The 21,303-nt window shown below is 43.0% G+C and overlaps 1 protein-coding gene across 9 annotated transcripts in view; it reads right to left on the minus strand.

The window, feature by feature from the left end:
* FAM169A (family with sequence similarity 169 member A) overlaps positions 1 to 20,733 on the minus strand; it is a 62,580-nt gene extending 41,847 nt beyond the window's left edge. The window contains exon 1 of one of the 9 annotated variants that reach the window (XM_070743163.1): positions 19,989 to 20,733. In XM_070743163.1, the coding sequence (XP_070599264.1) occupies positions 19,989 to 19,995 (7 nt within the window). In that variant the 5' untranslated portion in view covers positions 19,996 to 20,733. The other 8 variants (XM_070743172.1, XM_070743165.1, XM_070743167.1 and 5 more) reach the window with 8 other exon arrangements.
* Positions 20,734 to 21,303: the final 570 nt, after the last annotated feature.

Consider the following 21,303-nt stretch of genomic DNA (forward strand, 5'->3'; position numbering starts at 1 on the left):
CCCAGCACCCGCTCGCCCGCCGTTCGCCTGCCTGCCTGGCCGGCCGCTCACTCACTCGCCGCTCTCCCATTCGCTCGGCCGGCTGCTGCCCGGCTGGGGAGGTGGATTCGCCGCCCCCACCAGCCCGATCTCTCTCCGGTGGCTGGGGAGGTGGATTCGCCGCCCCCACCAGCCCGATCTCTCTCCGGTGGCTGGGGAGGTGGATTCGCCGCCCCCACCAGCCCGATCTCCCTCCGGTGGCTGCCGCCCCCACCAGCCCGATCTGGGAAGGTGGATTCGCCGCTCCTCGCCGCCTTCGCCTCGCTTCGCCTCAGCTGCTGCCCGCTGCCTTCATCTTCTCCCCAAACTCCTCCTTCCCTAACAAAGCAGCCACCGCAGTCGAGCGCGTGAGTGATGCAGGGCAGCCCAATGCTGCCGGGAGGGGAATCCAAGCCGGTGGCTGGGGACGCGGATCCACTGCCCTCGCGGCCCGATCTCCCTCTGTGTGTGGGGGGGCGACGATCGGGGGCTGTCCGTCCCTGTTGGGTGGTGCAGGGCAGGCACAGGGAGGGAGGGAGAGAAAGGAAAGAGAGAGAAAGGGAGGGAGAGAAAATTGAATGAAGAAGGGAGAGAAAGAAAGAGTAAGAGGTAGAAAGGATAGAGAAAAAGGAAGAGAAAGGGAGAGAGAAGTGACTCTTGGTGGTGACGTATGACGTCATCAGATGGGGAAAACCGTGGAGTATTTTTTAATTATTATTTTTTGAAAAATCGCGATATAGCGTTTCGCGAAGATCGAGATCGCGAAAATCAAGGGATCACTGTATACTTGTACAGATGCTGTTAAAATTGATATGGCTTTCTGGAAGTATATATTATTCTCTGCTATTTAAAAGAAGATATAATAGCACTAGGCCTCTTCAGATCAAGCATTTATTTTAAAAAAAGCTTCTTCATTTTGTTAAATTGTCTAGAACAATAATAAAACAGTCTTTAAAAAATAAGTCTAATAATGTGAACATTCTCTAGACATTTATAGTTACTGACTTACCTCCTTGCATCCAGATTTCAGTAACTGACTAGCACAAAATAAAATTCTGTCCCGCCTTTCTGTCCCAGCAATTTGCCTCCTTTAGCTTCACTTTCATTCTAGCACATGGGCCAGCCTGCAGCTTCAATCAGCTAAGGGTCGGGAAGCTGCTAATCAGTTGCTTGGTTTAACAGGCTCTGCACTGTTTGCTGCAAGGAGATAAATTGCTGGGAGGCAAAGGCCAAAGGGTGGAGTGGCTGGGGCTTCATTTGGTTTATACGATGTTTTCACCCTCTTGCGCAGTAAAAAGGTGCATCTCATAATGCTGAAAAATATGGTGCCTTTCATAGACAATACAGTGGTACCTCTACTTAAGAACTTTTCTAGATAAGAACCGGATGTTCAAGATTTTTTTGCCTCTACTTAAGAACCATTTTCTACTTAAGAACCCGAGCCCGGAAAATTTTTCAGGAAATCTGAGAGCAGCAGTTTCCTGCCATTCCACCTTTAATCCCGGCCATCTCGGGCTTTTCTGGGCTGCCGGAGGAGCCTTTTGGTGGCGCTTAAGGAGGCTTTGGCAGTCCAGAGCGAACAAAGCATTTTCCTTTCTCTGGGCGCTTGGACAGGGAAGAAACCTTTGCCAGCGCCCAGAGAACAGCAACACTCCCTTCACTCTGGGCAGCCGAGAAGTCACCACAGCGAAGGAAAGATACCGGCTACAAAGCAAGCGAGAGGAGAGGGAAGCCCTTCAGCATGGGAAGGAAGAGGAAGCAGGTAGTAGCAGCAGCAGCCAGTGTATGGGAGGCAGCCTCACATCGGGTGTATTGGAGGCGCGTGCTCCTCCTCGCTGCCTCAGAATCCCTCTTTTTTTTTTAGCCTTTTTTATTATTCACCTCACCTTCTTCCTTTGGCAGCGACTATCCTCCTCCTCTTCTTCCTCCTCCTTCTCCCACCCAAATTCCGAGCTTTTATTTCTTTCCTAATGGGTTTGCATGCATGATTTGCTTTTACATTGATTCCTATGGGGAAAAATTGCTTCTACTTAAGAACGTTTCTACTTAAGAACCTGGTCACGGAATGAATTAAGTTCTTAAGTAGAGGTACCACTGTACTTCTAAACTACTTAGAGTTAATAAATTAAAGTCTAGTTCAGATCTCTAAATCTTCTTTATTGTAATATATGTGATATCATCCTGGGTTTCTGGAGACAAATTTTCAACATAATAGAAACATAGAAACATAGAAGTCTGACAGCAGGAAAAGACCTCATGGTCCATCTAGTCTGCCCTTATACTATTTTCTGTATTTTATCTTAGGATGGATATATGTTTATCCCAGGCATGTTTAAATTCAGTTACTGTGGATTTATCTACCACGTCTGCTGGAAGTTTGTTCCAAGGATCTACTACTCTTTCAGTAAAATAATATTTTCTCATGTTGCTTTTGATCTTTCCCCCAACTAACTTCAGATTGTGTCCCCTTGTTCTTGTGTTCACTTTCCTATTAAAAACACTTCCCTCCTGGACCTTATTTAACCCTTTAATATATTTAAATATTTTGATCATGTCCCCCCTTTTCCTTCTGTCCTCCATACTATGCAGATTGAGTTCATTAAGTCTTTCCTGATACGTTTTATGCTTAAGACCTTCCACCATTCTTGTAGCCCGTCTTTGGACCCGTTCAATTTTGTCAATATCTTTTTTTAGGTGAGGTCTCCAGAACTGAACACAGTATTCCAAATGTGGTCTCACCAGCGCTTTATATAGCGGGATCATAATCTCCCTCTTCCTGCTTGTTATACCTCTACCTATGCAGCCAAGCATCCTACTTGCTTAAAATTAAGGGAGACTTGGATAGCGCTATTTCGGCCTTGTCCTGGCCTCATCAGCTAGCCATACCCTTACTGGGATTTGATCCTGGGGCCTCTGCCTTGTAAGGCAGAGAATTAACCTCTTGGCCACCAGATCTGATCCCCAATGCTAAATGCTAAATGCTTAGGATAATATTTCCAGTATGTTATTAAAGCATGATATAATAGATTGATGCAAATCTATCAGGCCACCTCCACTGGTCAGAATCTGGGTGCTTTCCTTGAATTCATACATATCTAGCATTTCATCGATATCGGCTTAGATAGACCTAATCAACCATTCTTTCTCTTTCCTTTAAAAACAATGCTACATTCAAGACAGAAGCAGCTGCTTTGTGTGGTATATTCCTTGTGCATTCAAAGCTTTGCAGCGGAAGAATCCAGCAACAAGATTTCTTCTTTGTTTCCTCTTCCGAAAGAGAAGAGGAAAGCACCTTTCTTTTTTTTCCCTTTGAAGCTTCCACACATCGCCCGATAGACTGTCAAGTCAAATCTTCATCCTATCACACTCTGGGTGATGCACTGTTCATAAGATAACCATCTGATTACTCGGTTAATATTCTGGCTGACTGAATAATGCAATGTGGTATTAAGCATCCTGCCAATGTTATTGTGGCTACTTGTACAAGCAGAAAACAAAAACGCAAGTAGGAAGATAGGAGGTTTTTTTATAAAAATGTTTTTAAATTAGTAAACACATACTTGTCACTGAAGCGAGGCTGCGCTCCCAGTTAATCATAACGGGGAGGGGAGAGAGCACAAAACAGAGGGTTATATAATAGTTCCTTTGTACTAAGATTCAGGACTACTTCCCTTTGTGACAGCAACTGAATTTTCCATCCTCTCTACAACTATCCAAATTGCCTATGCTACAAAAAGCACATCCAACAGTCGTTGAATATGCTTTTGTCGTCTGTTCCAATACAGAACCAAAATGTATTATAAGATAAATGAGCATCATTAGCTTAAATTCTTTTATTAGTTTAAGATGTCAATATGGTTGAGACTACTACCATAGAAGATTTTAAGAAGAGATTGGGTGCGTGAAGTGATATAGGGTGTCCTACTCGAGCAGAGGGTTGGACTAGAAGACCTCCAAGGTCCCTTCCAGCTCTGTTATTCTGTTATTGATTTCTGGTGGCCGTCTCAACCAATGGTTTTCTTTTCTAGTTATGTACCCGTGCTACAGTAATGTCATATGATTTTAATAGCCTTTTAATTGTTTCCCAGACGTTTTTCTTGTATGGTATTGTTATTATGCAGGAAATAGACTGCCTAGTATAACATATTCTAACAAAATAGATAGCAACACAACGTTTATCCAAAAATGCCTCATGGCTCAACACAAGTTATGAAAAGGACAACACAGCCATACATCAAGACATCACATTAACAACCAATAGTCTATTACAACTACATGGCATCACTGCAGCGCACAAACCAACTCAATTCCTCCAAAGTATCTTAAAGACCAAATAGCTCCAAGGGGGGGGGGGAGCAGTCATCTACAATATGAAATGTAATGATTGTAATAGTCACAGTGTTGGACAGATATGCAAAAGGTGAATAGAATGCATCCACAAACACCAACTAGCACGCAGATGACACAAGAAAAAAATTCCTTGATCTCACAACTGATGGACAGACCCAATCACAATTTCAACTGGAAGAGTGTGACCCAGACCAAGTTAAATCCAAAATTCCTAGGGAATTCCTGGAAGCTTCGTATTCAAAAATAAATCACCATAGGCACACAGATATAAAGTACATTTACAAGCCATTTATAAAAGACAATAAAAATCTACAAAGGAAACAAAAAGATCAGAAAACATTTTCTCCAGCAGCCAAGACCAGATAAACAGGGATTAACAACAAATAATCAAGCAAAAAACTATACCCTAATCAAGGAACTAACACAAAGAAGACCACGCGCCTACCAACATTTATTCCATAACCATCTGCCCATAACCTAGCCTTCCAAGCATGGGATAGTTTTTATAATTAAAGTATTTACCATGAAAGGGAGATTCTTATATGATTCCCTAACTCCAGAATTAACATAAGAATTTAACTTAGCTTGGGCACCGAAAGACTGAATATAAATATCATAAGTTCCTAGGAACAATTTAGAACACTTACAAATGAATCATAAACCTGAGGATAAATCTTATCAAATCTTAAATCTTATCAATAGCTTAGCTGAGTAGGTCTAATGAGAATGTAAATTCAATAGTATCTGTAGGACTACACATTGCTCAGGGAGCATATTTTTTCCTAAAACAGCTTTTTGGATTAAAAACAAAAATAGACTATGTATTACTTATTGTTATACAATTGAATGTCCTCCATATAGGCTAAGGACTATAATCTAACGTAGAAGGTACCAGTTGAGAGAGTTGCTATACATTATCAAATTGGTAGACAAAGGTTTTTCCCTCCAGTAATTTTCTGTAGATGTTCTGAAGGACCAGAAATGATTTAAGATGTTTTCTGGTCCGCAATGCACCAGCATAAATGATACAATGGGAGTAAAATCTTGGTCGCCTGGTATAAAAATAGGTTGCATCAACCAAGCAACTCAGACTAACATACCTGCCATATTTTATGTAATCTTCCAGAAGCAGCTTATGCTTTCATAGATTAGCAAGAGATACAATTTGTAGTTTTCAATTTTAATGCAAAAAGTAGCTGCCAGGAGGCCAGTGTTTTTTCTCACTGTGTCAGTATTTTTAACATATTTTAAATTATACTTTTTTGACCATTTGTATTTATTGGGAAATTATACAATTTGGACCCATTCGTAGAACCCAGGAAGGTTTTTACAATTAAATTACACACATACAGTGCAGTTTGTGGCTTGTAAACAGGTATAGAAAACATAGAAACATAGAAGATTGATGGCAGAAAAAGACCTCATGGTCCATCTAGTCTGCCCTTATACTATTTCCTATATTTTATCTTAGGATGAATATATGTTTATTCAGTTACTGTGGATTTACCAACCACGTCTGCTGGAAGTTTGTTCCAAGCATCTACTACTCTTTCAATAAAATATTTTCTCATGTTAATTCTAAACTTTCCCCCAACTAACCTCACATTGTGTCCCCTTGTTCTTGTGTTCACTTTCCTATTAAAAACACTTCCCTCCTGAACCTATTTAACCCTTTAACATATTTAAATGTTTCTATCATGTACCTGCTTTCCCTTCTGTCCTCCGGACTATACAGATTGAGTTCATTAAGTCTTTCCTGATAAATTTTATGCTTAAGACCTTCCACCATTTTTGTAGCCCGTCTTTGGACCCATTCAATTTTATCATAAAACATAGCCGTATACAGTGCCAAATAAAATAGGCGTTGATTGCTTACCTGAACGCCTCTTCTCGTACGGTGAGCGGGTACAGCAGTCACATGGGTTGCTCATGTCCAATCCGGTGGAACTGAGCCTAGTGTTAAAAAAGCTTGCTGGATCCGCCCCTTCCCCAGAATTCGCGAATCCGTAGACTAGGCTCAGATGTGAAGCTCTTTAGTGTTCAACTCTCATTGTTAGAGGAAGAAAGGTTAGAGAAAGGTATAGAAGACACATACAAGGGCGGGAAGTGACTGCTGTACCCGCTCACCGTACGAGAAGAGGCGTTCAGGTAAGCAATCAACGCCTATTCTCCGTACTGAAGGAGCGGGTCCAGCAGTCACATGGGACATACCCAATAGATGGTCCCTAGGGTGGGATTAGATTGCTATCGTGAGAGATAACGGATTGGAGTACCCTTCTGCCGAAGGCAGCGTCCGCTGAGGCGTAAGAGTCAATCTTGTAGTGCCTGATGAAGGAATTTGGCGAGGCCCAAGTGGCTGCTTTGCAGACCTCCTCCAACGGGGCTTGAGTCGCCCAAGCGGCCGAAGTGGCTGCGCTTCTGGTGGAATGCGCTGTGATGTTCCTTGGAACTGAGAGGGAGGCCGACTCGTAGGCCTTAGATATAGTCCCTCTGATCCAACGGCCTATCACTGTTGAAGACACTTTGGCACCCATGACTCTGGGGTGATAGGCTATAAAAAGTGCTTCCGACCTCCGAAAGGGTCCTGTGCGTTGGATATAGATCCTCAGCGCTCTAATGAGGTCCAGAGTGTGCCATCTAATTGCCAAGGGATGGTCCCGTTGGAGGCAGAAGGAAGGTAAGACAATATCCTGGGTTCTGTGGAACATGGAACTGACCTTGGGTAAGAAGGTGGGGTCCAGTCGTAAGACTACCTTGTCCTGATGAAATTGGCAGAGGTCCTGCCTGATTGAAAGGGCAGCCAACTCCGAAATGCGTCGGGCAGAGGTAATTGCCACCAGGAATGCTACTTTAAAGGATAGGTACCTGAGGGACGCAGATTTTAGGGGTTCGTAGGGTGCCTGCGTGAGGGAATGGAGAACCCGTGGCAAATCCCAGGATGGATACCTGTGGACCTTAGAAGGTCTGAGGTTGGCTATACCCTTGAGGAATTCCTGAACTTCTGGAAAGGAACGGAGAGGCTGTCTGCGGGGCCCTGCTAGGACAGATGAAATGGCCGCCAGATGACGACGGAGAGTACTGGTGGAAAGGCCTTGATGGAAACCTTGCATAAGGAAGGACATGATCCTGTGTATGGGAATGCACAGGGGAGAGAGACCCTCCTGTAGACACCACTGGTGAAACTTGGACCATGTATGGTCGTAGATTCGATTGGTCGAACCTCTTCTGGCCTTTAAGATGACCTCCACTGTGTCGGGGTCGTGGCCACGCAGTTCTAAGTCTCTCCTGATAACAGCCAGGCGGTGAGGTGGAACCACTCCGGGTCTGGATGGAATGAGGCCCCCTGCCGTAGCATATCCCCCGAAACGGGGAGTCGCCAGGGGTCCTGGACGGACAACTGTTGGAGATCCGCGAACCAGGGCCTGCGGGGCCAATGCGGGGCGATTAGGATTACTCGGGCCCTCTCGGTGAGGACCTTGTGAATCACGTCCGGGAGAATTGGAATTGGAGGGAATGCGTACAGTAGTCCTGGAGGCCAGGGGCTCCGGAGGGCATTGATTGCTTCTGCTCCCGGGGATGGAAATCTGGAAAAAAAGCGAGGGAGTTGGGCGTTCGCATTGGTCGCGAAGAGATCCAGGACTGGTAGGCCGAATCTGAGGCTGATTTGATGGAACAGGTCTTGATGGAGATTCCACTCTCCTGGGTCTATCGTTGCTCGAGAGAGCCAATCCGCCTGGACGTTGAGGCTCCCCGAGATGTGGTCGGCTAGGAGCGACCGAAGGTGTTTTTCCGCCCAAAGGCCTAACTTGAGGGCCTCCCTCATGAGGGCCTTGGATCTCGTGCCCCCCTGTCTGCAGATGTGGCTTTTTGTGGCAATGTTGTCGGTGAGAATGAGAACGTGCCGGTTGGGGATGCGAGGAGAGAATTGCTTCAGAGCCAGGGATACGGCTCTTAACTCTAGCCAATTGATTGGCTTGGAAGCTTCCTCCGGGGACCACGTGCCCTGGGCTATCATCCCCTGGGCGTGGGCGCCCCATCCCGATAGACTGGCGTCTGTGGTGATGACAAATTGATCCGGGCACCTGAAAGGGGATCCCTTGTCCATGGCCGGAGACTTCCACCACTTGAAGGATCTGCGAACAATCGGTGGGATGACAATGCGACGACTTGAGTTGCTGTGCCCCGATCTCTGAAAGGGTAATAGGAGCCACTGTAGTTCCCTAGCATGAAGGCGAGCCCAAGGAATGATGCCTATGCATGACACCATCTTCCCCAAAAGAGAAGACAGGGTTACTATGGAAACTGAAGGTTGAGATAAAATGCGTGAAATTAACTCCCCTATACTGATTTTTCTCTCAGGAGAGAGGAAGACCTGGGAGGATTCTGAATTAATAATGGATCCCAGGTGTAAAATGGATGTGGAAGGTTGGAGGTGACTTTTGTCAAAGTTGATGGAAAAACCATGGTCCTGTAGAACCGACATGGTGACAGAAAGGTCTCCTTTCACTTTCTCTAGGGAGTTCCCATGAACCAAAATATCATCAAGGTAACATAAAATGTGGATGGGTGACGCCCGGATATAGGCCGCCAGAGACCCCAAGAGCTTTGTAAAGACCCTAGGGGCCGAGGAAAGGCCAAATGGCATCGCCCTATACTGGAAATGCCTGCCCTGGAAGGAGAAACGTAAAAATTTTCTGTGGCATTTGGCTATAGGAATGTGGAGGTAGGCCTCAGTGAGGTCTAATGAAACCATGAAATCCCCCGGGTGGATGGCGGCCAAAATGGATGATAAGGAGTGCATCTTAAACTTCCTATATTTGATGAATAGGTTCAACTTCTTTAAATCCAAAATAGCTCTCCAACCTCCGGAGGATTTTGGAACCATAAATAGGATGGAATAAAAACCTCGGCCCTTCTGACCAGGGGGAACCGGTTGAATGGCTCTGATGGACAATAAGTGGGAAATGGCCTCCTCCATACGGTTACAATCTGAGGAGGACCTGGGAGAAGGGCAGGAAATAAAACGTTTAGGGGGGGGGGAAGTAAACTCTAAAAGAAGACCTTTTTGAACAGTGTCAATGACCCAGGGGTCCTTGGAGGTGAGACGCCAACTAGAGGCGAAATAGGCTAGGCGACCACCTATGGGAATCGAGGAAGAACTACCATCTAGGTTTTTTTGAAGCCCTGTTAGAGGACGCTCCCCTTTGGAAGCGAAAACCTCTGCCCCTGGAGTTCCTACCTTGGGAACGAAAGCGGGGGGAATACTGACCTGGGGTTCTCTGATAGGTAGCCGCTTGATCTTGTTGACGCCCTGGGCGACGAAAGGACTGCGTTTTGGTGGCCTTTTTGGTGGTTGGACCCAATACTTTCTTCTTGTCCGTGGTTTCCGTGAGGAGTGGATCCAGAAGATCCCCGAAAAGAAGGTCGCGCTTCAATGGTCCCAGAGATAACTGCCACTTCTGACGTACTCCTGCTTGCCATGGGCGAAGCCATAGGAGTCTTCTTGCCGTTGTAGATGCTGCAATAGACTTGGCTGCAAATCTGGTAGACTGTAAAGTGGCATCAGCCACGTACTGAGCAGCTGCAAATACCTTGTTGAAGTCCTGCTGACCTCTCAAGTCATCGGGAGGAATATGCTGTTGAAGTTGGCGAAGCCACAGAAGCATGGCTCTGGAGAAAAAGGAAGCCGCTGCGGAACTTTTAATGGCCCAGGAATCTGCGGTGAATCCTCTTTTGAGCATCTGTTCAATCCGCTTGTCCTCTGGGCGGAGGACCTCCTCTGCTTCGCCTGGCACGGCAGCCGCCGAGTGAAGGATCTTGACAGGTTCATCCGGTTTGGGAAAAGATAGGAGATCCTCATAGGAAGAAGAGAGTTTGTACAACTTTTTGTCCTTGGTAGTGGGATTAAGCCCAGAGGCTGGGAAATCCCACTGCTTAAGTAAGGCATCTTTAAACAATTTAGGCATAGGAATTACCTCGTTATCCTCCTGTTCCTCTGTGAAGTAAGGTAAATTCTCCTCCGGGGGTTCAGTGGATGTGGAGGCCTGCTTCTCCTGGGCCGCCAATCCTGTAGAAATTCTAGCTTTGAGGAGGAGAGATTTGAACAATTGAGAGGGAAAAATAGTAATTGGAGAAGGAACCTTTATTTGGGATTCCTCATCGTCTGAGAGACCTTGAAAGGGATCCTCATCCTCTTCCATATCCTCATATTCATCCTGAGAGGAATCTGATTCATCCTGAATAGGAGCTCTAACCGTTGGGGAAGAACCCAAGGGGCGGGAGGGACGAGGAGGTGGATGAGGTAAGGAGGGCGCATTGATGGTAGAGAGTTTAGCATCAATGGCCTTGGATAACACAGAAAAAATAGATTGGAATTCAGGAGGTAAACTAGAAATATCAGCAGGAATGGTAGAAGAATCCCTGAAAGCCTGAGAGGATCCTGGCTGGGGGGAATCTTCAATAATATCTGGTTCCTCTGGACCTAATCCCCATAGGTTAGGTTGGGGTCTGTCTAGGTTTGGCTCATCCAGAGATAACACAGTGACCCCAGAAGAAGGCAAATTAGCCTCTGGGGGGTCATGACTACTGAGTACTTGGGCCTGTACTTTCAAACGCTTTGCTGATTTATCATGGATCTTTTGTAGGGCTTGGTCCCTTCTCTTCTCAGCCCTGGTGACTTTGGTCAAGGGGCGGGCCCCTGAAGAAGAGGAGGTCGAGGCCTGGGAGATACTGGTAATCTCATCGCCTGTAGGCCTGGCCTCTCTGGGACCTTGAGTGGTGCCTCTCTTGGGAAAAGTAGCCATAGTCTGACAATTAACAGAAGACAAGGCTGAGCCAAATAAACTGTATGATTAGGGAGAAGGATTTCAAGGTCTTCCCAAGAGGAATGGATCCTGCTCCTAGGCCTCGGAGCTGCTGAGACTTGAGGGCAATCTGGGCAAACCCAGAGTTCGTGTCCCCGAATACAGCGTGGCCAGCCTCCCTAAACTTTAAGTAAAGTAACCAAGGCACTCTGGTTGGAGGCTTAGCCGGTGGAGAATTAAGCCTGAGCGTCTCAAAGCCCACTCCGGGATCCGAGCGGTGGACTAAGGCCTACGCGGCTGGCAGAAGGCCAACACGAGAGGCCTAAGTTAAAAAAGGGCGCGAAGGCCTTCGCGCCGAAAAAAATCGCTCCGTAATAGAAATCTTAAAGGGGAAGCGATCGACTAAGTCCAGGAGACTAGAAACAAGCGTCTCGCACCGCAGGAGGTATTTCTCAAGCCCTTTAACAATAGTACTATAAATAAGTCAATGAATAAATACTTGCACAAGGACCTCCAGGCCAAAGGATTGAAAGAATCCACAAGCGGCAGCGGGGATCGTAAACGGCAAAAAAAGCCGTGGGAAAACGAAACCGCAACTTCTCCCAAAGGAAAAAAGCCGAGCCGCAAACGGCTGGCGCTATTAAGGCAAGTAAACAAATAAGTATAATCAAATCTTACTAATTTTGAAGGAAAGATCGAAGGGAAGGTGTTAGAATGTTGAACGAGCTATCACAATACAACCGCAGGATGCGAGAACTGAGCGAATTCTGGGGAAGGGGCGGATCCAGCAAGCTTTTTTAACACTAGGCTCAGTTCCACCGGATTGGACATGAGCAACCCATGTGACTGCTGGACCCGCTCCTTCAGTACGGAGAATGGCAATGCTAAGGAATAATCAAACTACTAAGCAATTGCATGTATTTCAAAAGCTAGCAAGATAGCACTTAAGATTTTGCAATTCTTCAACAACACATGGAATAAGAACAGTGAGATGTATATGTTGATTTCACAGATACCTCTTTAAAATGTGAGCGCATGAGGCAATCTCATTGGACCATTGAATAATTTGTATGATATAGAGAAACTAAATGGCTAAACATTCGGGAAAAGAGTACACCAAAAATAATGAACCATTATTTAACTTTTATGCAAAATATATAATAAGCACTGCTGGAAATGGATTTTAGAATTACAATTGCTCAAAGAAACACGAGGATATTAAATATGCTGGTATTACTTTTATTCCATAAGAGATTAGATTAGAAACAGACATGCTAATAACAAAGTTATCCTATTAGATTTATAAATCTATCAGAAGACATTTTTTAAAAAGTTTGTAATGTTTTAAAATAATCTATAATGCTAATGGCTTTGGGTATCTATTGATTGCTTTGGCTTTGTTTATGCAACCCAAAGTCCCTTGTTTGGTGAAATGCAGAACTATATAAATTGGACAAATAAATAAACAAAATATTCTGTCACTTCCATGATTTTTTCAGCTGTAGTATATGTTTATGACAGCTGGATGATCAAAAATGATGAATGGAGAAAAATCTATGTCTTTGAACAATGGTGCTAGAGAAAACTTTTTAAGTATACGGTAGCCTTCATAAAGAACAAATAATTCAATACTAGCTGAAGTAAAACCAGGAGCTCACCCAAATGCAGTAATTGTATAAACAAAACTAAGATAACGTGAACATATAATGTAAATTTGCAAAAGTCACTGAAAATATTTGAGCTTAAAGAATAGGATATATAGAATTCTTTATTGGCCCAGTGCGATTGGACACACAAGGAATTTGTTTTGATGCATAAAGGAATTCCATCAGCAATTACTGATAGATAAGCCTGGCAAAATATCCCTCAGGTCATATGAAGAGTCAAAATCAACTGAAAATCAACTTTAGCACTTGAAATTAGTCCCCGGAGTCCACGGAGAGGGGCAGCATATAAGTTCAATCAATAAAAGAAAGAAAGAAAGAAAGAAAGAAAGAAAGAAAGAAAGAAAGAAAGAAAGAAAGAAAGAAAGAAAGAAAGAATTCAGTTTTTAAAAATTCCAACTGTAAAAGTACAATCAACATATTAATTAACAATGTATATTGGTTACTTCCAAGTAGAAAGAGATTTTAAATATTAAGTCGAAAGAGATTTCAATCCAGCTAAATTGATTTTTTTTTTTAAGAATCAAGGTCAAACTCCCAATTAAAATCCATACAAAAAAGTACGGGGAATAACATTAAGGCTCTTCCACAGATGAATCATTTCCTTCTATTCCAATCTAAACTCTCTATCGCACACGAACGAACAGGTGAAGCAAACAATGATGGCATGGGCAAAAACTTTGGTTACACGATAGGGTTAGAAAAATGGCATCAATTATGGGATAGAAACTATAAATTAACAATGTAATCTGCACATATTGATTAACACAGTTCTGTGTTAGCAAAAACTTCAGAAGAGAAGGATTTAGGGGTAGTGATTTCTGACAGTCTCAAAATGGGAGAGCAGTGTGGTCGGGCAGTAGGAAAGGCAAGTAGGATGCTTGGCTGCATAGCTAGAGGTATAACAAGCAGGAAGAGGGAGATTGTGATCCCCTTATATAGAGCGCTGGTGAGACCACATTTGGAGTACTGTGTTCAGTTCTGGAGACCTCACCTACAAAAAGATATTGACAAAATTGAACGGGTCCAAAGACGGGCTACAAGAATGGTGGAAGGTCTGAAGTATAAAACGTATCAGGAAAGACTTAATGAACTCAATCTGTATAGTCTGGAAGACAGAAGGAAAAGGGGGGACATGATCGAAACATTTAAATATGTTAAAGGGTTAAATAGGGTTCAGGAGGGAAGTGTTTTTAACAGGAAAGTGAACACAAGAACAAGGGGACACAATCTGAAGTTAGTTGGAGGAAAGATCAAAGGTAACATGAGAAAGTATTATTTTACTGAAAGAGTAGTAGATCCTTGGAACAAACTTCCAGCAGACGTGGTTGGTAAATCCACAGTAACCGAATTTAAACATGCCTGGGATAAACATATATCCATTGTAAGATAAAATACAGGAAATAGTAAAAGGGCAGACTAGATGGACCATGGGGTCTTTTTCTGCCGTCAGTCTTCTATGTTTCTATGTTTCTATTGAGAATTTGTATAAGATGTTTAACACATCGCATTTTCCACTGGCAAGTTTGGCAAAGATCTTTAAAGATAAATCAGCGAAATGTTGGAAATGCCACCAGACACTGGAGTCATATGATCAAATATGGTAAAAGATAAAAAATAGTGGATACAAATATGTATATGGTTGGAGGAGATTATATAACAACATATTGATCTGAAACCTGAATTATTTTTGTTGGAGATTTTATCAAGAACTTATAGTAAAGAAAATGTACTTGATAATTCATGTAAACTGCAGCTAGGAATATATTTTGAAAAATTGGAAAAATGAAGATGACAATGTGATTAGGAAAATATTGGAATGTGCAGAGATGAATAGGTTAACACTCAAAATTAAAGAGAAGGAACAATCTGATTATTATAATATATGAATATTATTTTATCAATGGTTAGAGCAAACTTTTTACACAAGGGGCCAGTTCACTGTCCCTCGGACTGTTGGAGGGCCGGACTATTAAAAAAAACCTATGAACAAATCCCTATGCACACTGCACATACCTTATTTAAAGTAAAAAACAAAATGGGAACAAATACAATATTTAAAATAAAAAAGAAGTAATAATTAATTAATTAATTAATAATTAAGTAATTTATACTTCTTTATTAACAAGTAAACTTAAACTTAAATCAACAAACTCCATTTCTCCTTCCTTTCTTCCCTCCCTCCCTCCTTCCTCTCCACTTCTCTCTTCCCTCTTCCTTTTCTCTCATTTGTTTCATTTTCCTCTCCCTCGTTCCTTCCCTCCATCATTTTCTCATTTTTCTCTTTTTCTCTCTCTCTCTCTTTCCATCTCTCCCTCTTCCTTTCTCTCTCCCTCTCTATATCTCCCTCTTTCTCTTTCTTTCTTTCTCTCTCTCTTCTCTCTTTCTCTCACTCACTCTCTTTCTAACTCTCCCTCTTTGTATCTCTCACACTTTCTCCCCCCCCCTCTCTATTTCTCCCTTTCTATCTCTCCTCTTCATTTCTCTCTCCCTCTCTATTTCTCCCTCTTATTATATCGATCGGTAAAATCTCGTGTGCTGCCGCGGGCCGGTTAAAAGACCTCAGCAGGCTGCATCCGGCCCACGGGCCATAGTTTGGGGACCACTGGGTTAGAGAATACATATGTTTTGACAATGTTAAATAAGTTAAGAAGAGGATTGTTATAGTATTAGGTATGATATATATTAGTATTAATATTAAGTTAAGAATAGGTAAAATGATAAATATGGCTGTAAATTATTATTGTTATTGTATAAAATATTTGCACAAAATTCATGTACCCAGACAACATACTGTTTGATAGAAAATTGAATTAAAATAAAATATATATTTTTTTAAATTGTCAGTCCACAAGGTGGATGAAATAAAAAAATAGAAAGCCTTCATTGAGATTGTTTAGAAGAAGAATATTGCAAAGCTGTTGTGCACCTATTGCTTATTGTTCTGTAAATTAGGAAGATGTCTGCCCAAGTCACTTCTGAATATTATCTGTCTATTGTGGCTTAAAATAAGTTATCTTTCATTGCTCTGGCGACAGATCTTAGATATCTCCATCAAGGTTATCAAGGTTACAGAAATATATAGAAGAAAAATGTACTTCTTATCCGTACCTCTAAAAATATCTCTAGAGGATCTTAACACTGGATAACTTGACAACTAAATAGTTTGCTTAGGTAGCTTTCCTGAGATCTGGTGCATAGGAATAGGAATCCACTATGAGCCATTCACCTGTCTACCTTCTTACAAGGCAGACTGTTCCATTGTTGAACAGTTCTTACTGTTAGGAAATTGTGTCTGATATTGGATATCTTGTAATTTAATCCCACTATTTCTTGTTTTGTCTTCTGAACCACAATGAACAAATAACTTTCTCCAACATGAGTCCTTCAGAGATCTGAAAACATCTACATACCTATCTCTAAATAATTATCTGCCACCCATCTCATATGCAAAGACTGTAGGAGGCCAACAACATAAAAACATTAAAATCATCCATTACCAAAACACAGAAAATAAAAACTTTAACAGATACACAAGGAGACAAGATGGCGAAAAAAAAGAGCTAGAACTGTGGGGTAGGACTGAATTTTAGTCAACCACCTTTAGTATGAAGTTCTCCCCAGAGTCTCCAGCCATCTGGCAGAGCCAGATGTTAAGGTTTTTTTTGTCACATCAGGAGGGTGGGAACCCATCTTACTTCAGGGTGTAAGATTTTCAGAATTTCAAAAAAAAACCACCCCAGTGCTTATGGCTGAAAATTTCTTAAATTGTAGTTCATCTATAGTTCATCATCATCATCATCATTATTATTAATTAGATTTGTATGCTGTCATTCTCTGAAGATTGGGGCGGCTATGATCAAGAAGGTAAGAATCTGATCCAAGGACATATTTAGCCTCAAGTATGAAAAGCATGAAGGGTTCAAGGTACTGCTAGGTCTAAATAATGATATAAAATTTCCAGATTTTTGTTTTTTATCCAGATGAACCTTTGTTTTTAGCATAACTTGGAGAAATTTAATGTATTAAGTACAATTAAATATAAAATGTAAAACCATAGTCTTTTTTCATATTGTATCTATGCAAATTCTTAGACGGGCAAAATAGAACTAATTATAAGGATTTCAGAACTCTTGTTTGCAACAATGATGTATTTCAACTCTATTTAGCTCTATTTGTGGCTCTCAAAATAAATGTACATCATCAAGAGAAGTTCCTTCCAACATCCAACCATACTTGTTCTGTCTAGGTAATCAAGATCACGAATGCCTTGTTTCGATCTAATATCCACTGGAATAATGCATTGTGGCTTATTCCAAAGCACTTTCACAATTTTAAGCCTGTCATATTTCTAGAAGAAAAGAACAGAACCACTATACACTTGATTACAAATATGATCAAAATCACTCACAGACAACACACCAATTCCTTCTTTATTCACTAGTGAAAATGTTAGAGGAATTGTAATGATCTTGGTAATTTGCAAAAATTACTTTGAAAAAGATTGTCTATGAAACAAACACAATCTAGATAAATGAAATACTGTATAGATAAAAGTAAAATCTATGTTTCCCAACTTTTCAACAAAAAATTTAAAGGACTCAGATCCTCCCAAGCTTTCTGACCATTCTTAAAAATGATTATCCTTTAATTATCTCAAAATTTTATGTATGAGAAACGTTACATAATATATTTTCAATGTGTACCAACGTGCCTTAAAACCATTTCAATGGAGGGGAAAATACTTGATAGATTCCCCCCCCCCCCCAGATTTTATCCAGAACTTCTAATTTTCTCACTAGAAAAAAATAACTCCCCTGCCTTGCAAAACATTTACATAGTTATAATACATTCTCCAGTTGCCCACTGCAATTAAATGCATAAATATAAAATGCAGCTTAGGACATGCTCAACGTTATTTGCAAAATTCAAATGTTTCAAACCAAGCAAATCAATATGCTTACAGTTTTTCAAGCAATAGACGCCAAACAGTAACAATGGTACTTCCACTAACATAAATTTCCAAAACAGCAATGTTCTATATTTTCAACAGAAAGGATTTAAGAAAGCAAGACTGAAATAACTCAATAAGCTGGGAAGGTACTTGGTTGGGTGAAAATTTGGATTTTCAGCTCTTGAAACTGAAGGTTTAGTAGAACCTTCAGATATTTCAATTTTAATAGTAAAATAAATAATAAAGTGATCCTTATTTGCAATATCCCCTCTCCTTTCTATATCAGTTATAGACTTTTAAAAGAGAAACATCCGATAGGAATTTCTGAACAGTACTGTAGTTGTAAGGAGATAATCGAACACTATTCCCATTCTTGAAATATAGTGTTAGCAGCTGCCATTGTAAAAGAAATGAAACTAAAAGTACTATTAATTTTGGTAAAGTACAGAGCCTCTTTCTATTGCAATAATTCACAAAAACCATCAAGGCCCCTGTGTAAGTCAGTCTGGGTTTGTTAAAAGTCTCATGTGCCAAATATGAATTTCCAAAAAGATAGTAAAAGTGGCAGTCCTTGTTATTGTTTTTATCAACTAGACACAAGAACAGTTTTTTCCTGGAATGCCATCACTCTGCTAAACAAATAATTCCCTCAAATGTGTCAAACCATTTACTAAGTCTACTATTACAGTAGTCCCTCGCTATACCGCGCTTCACCTACTGCGGCTTCACTTCATCGCGGGTTTTCAAGAAATATTAATGAGAAAAATCATTCGCGGATCTTCGCTGGTTCGCGGGTTTCTGAGGAAGTCGAACGGCAGATTTAAACAGCCCGCGGAACTCGATCGGCAGGTTTTTTAAAAATATATATATCTAAAATTGTAAATACTGTATTTAAATACTGTATCTAAAATAAATACTGTGTGGGAAGAGTTTATAAACACTTAAAACAATGAAAACTTACCAAACAATTACAATATAAATACTTAAATAAGTACTATCAGTCGATAAATTCCCCATCGCGGATTTCAGCTATCGTGGCTGGGTCTGGAACGTAAGACCAGCGATAGGTGAAGGCTTACTGTACTACTAGATTTTTCTCATCATTCTTATCACCCATTTCCTTCCACTTATGACTGTATTGCTGTAATTTGTTGCTTGCATCCTTAAGATTTTTATTAATATTGATTGTTTCTTCATTTCTTATTTGACTCCTATGACAATCATTAAGTGTTGTATCTCATGATTCTTGACAAATGTATCTTTTTCTTTTATGTACACTGAGAGCATATGCACCAAAGACAAATTCCTCGTGTGTCCAATCACACCTGGCCACCAAAAAATTCTATTCTATTCTATTCTATCTATATTAATTTAATTTATATGCTGCCCAACTCCCAAAGGACTTTCTTATTAGGCCTAAAAGGAAATGATGATGATGATGATAACAACAACAATTTATTAGACTTGTATGCCGTATGCTGCCCCTCTCTCTCTTTGCAAAGTAACAGGCCACATGCAAAAAAAAAAAAAAGCTTGTCCCTCATTCCCTGATGTGACTTTGCATAAATCCGCGCAGGAATCTAAAAACGTACATCCACATAGCCTTATTATGTAACACGCCTGCATTTGGACCACAATTCAGCTGTGTGGATCGAAACCACCGGAATTTATTAAAACCCACATCATTAACGCGGTAAGAATCAAACCCTGTTTTCTTACAAAAGAAGCCTTTTTCTCAAAACCTGGAATCCCCTTCCCCCATGTATTGGATTTCAAACTCCCAGAATTCCCAAGCCAATATGGCATTGTCAATTACAAGGGGGCGGAAGGCATCACCAGCCTGCTACGAAAGACCCACCGAGCACCGGGCAAACCCCTTCCACCCCGCTCCAACGTAGTAAGCATTGCACACCCTGAAGAGATGTCTGCAAATGGAGTAACGCACATATTTCTCCTCTTCCCCCCTCCCTCCACCCCACCCGGAGCCTTAAAAAGCGTCCTCAAGCGCCGCCCGCCCTTTAACTACATTCGTCGGCCTACCCCGATAATAGGATCGCGCTACAGAGGAAATGGGGGGAGGGTCGACCTGGGGAAGAGGGGTGATGGTGGCGGTGGCGGAATTTCGCGGGACTGCCCCGACGCTGCCTCGCCTCGCCTCGTCGTCGTCGTCCCCCGCAATCGCGTGGGAAGAGCCGTTACCTTTCATTCAATCAGCAAGACGCACCGTAACCGGAGACGCGCCCCGCCGCCGCTGGAAAGCCGCTTTAATTCATTCTCAGCTGAGGAGGGCCAACGCAAAGACCTCCCCGAGCGCGCGCCGCGTCCTACCGCTGCCCTCAGACACACACCCCCAGCCCCTGGCGGACAGGAGAGAGAGGGGCGTACAAGGAAGGGAAAAAAGGGGGTGGGGGAACCAGGCCGGGGAAAGAAGGGGCGTGAAAGCCCCAAGCGCGCACTTTTGGCCTTTTCCCGGAAAGGATTCGCAAGCGCGCGCCGAGGGGGGGGGAGTCCTCTCTTTGGAAGGGGGCTACAAAGGGAGGCCGCGCACCTTTCGGCGCTTGCAAGCCTACCTGCCCGAAGCACACTGGCCCAGAGTCTTGGGAGAGGCGGGCTTAAAGCGCGCGTAAAAAGAAAGGGGGGAAAGGGAGGGAGAAGCACGCGCAAGCGAGCAGTCCGCCTCAGCGCGCCAGCTCTCCCGCCCACCACCTGGCTTGCGTGAGGAGAGCCCGCGCGGCCGCCTCCCTGCGAAAGTAAGGGGAATGTAACTCTTTCGTTGTTACTCCACACAGTGCCGAGTCCGGGATTTCTACCAAGGGGCTGCTCCGCCTCCCCCCCGTGCGCCTGGGAGTCGGCCTGGCTCTCTCCATAAGAGGAGGGGAAAAGAGGAGGAGGAGACTGGGTACGCCTCGGCCGGGCGCATCCTTCCTCAGGTTATCATCGGTCCAGAGCGAGGTGGCTTCTTCAACGGCCCTTTTAAGTGCACTAACCGCTCACTTTGGCCCAAACCGCTTTCCGCACGATCTGCAAAAAAAAAGTGGAGCTCTTGACTGGAGATGGGCTACCCCGGTTTAAAGTCCACCTCAGGCTCTCCTCCCAGCTAACCTCGCGGCTTCTTGCCGGGCGGGCGCCTGATTTGGGTCACCGCCGTCCTCCTTCCCCTCTTGCTCCCCCTCTCCATCCTCTCTCTTCCGTGCCTGACGCATTCATTCCTCAACGTCTGGAGCCTTCAGAGGTGCCCGTTTCGGCTTCGCCTGCCGCTTTATTTTATTTATTTTATTATTTAGATTTGTATGCCGCCCCTCTCCGCTTCCCTCTCCGCCGCATCTCTCACAGCCGGCTGGGCGCCAGCCGCCGCCACTTACGAACAAAAGAAAAAATTGTGGGCGCACATCTCCAGATCTGATGGCGCCAGCTTTTTGGAGGCTTGCTAAGACAATAAAGGCCGGGCGATTGATTATAAATGCGAATTTATAGGAAAAGAGGCGGCGATCAACCTGCCGACGTCAAATATATT

This window comes from Erythrolamprus reginae, chromosome 2 (genome assembly GCF_031021105.1).
Source record: "Erythrolamprus reginae isolate rEryReg1 chromosome 2, rEryReg1.hap1, whole genome shotgun sequence".
In the NCBI taxonomy this organism is placed as follows: Eukaryota; Metazoa; Chordata; class Lepidosauria; order Squamata; family Dipsadidae; genus Erythrolamprus; species Erythrolamprus reginae.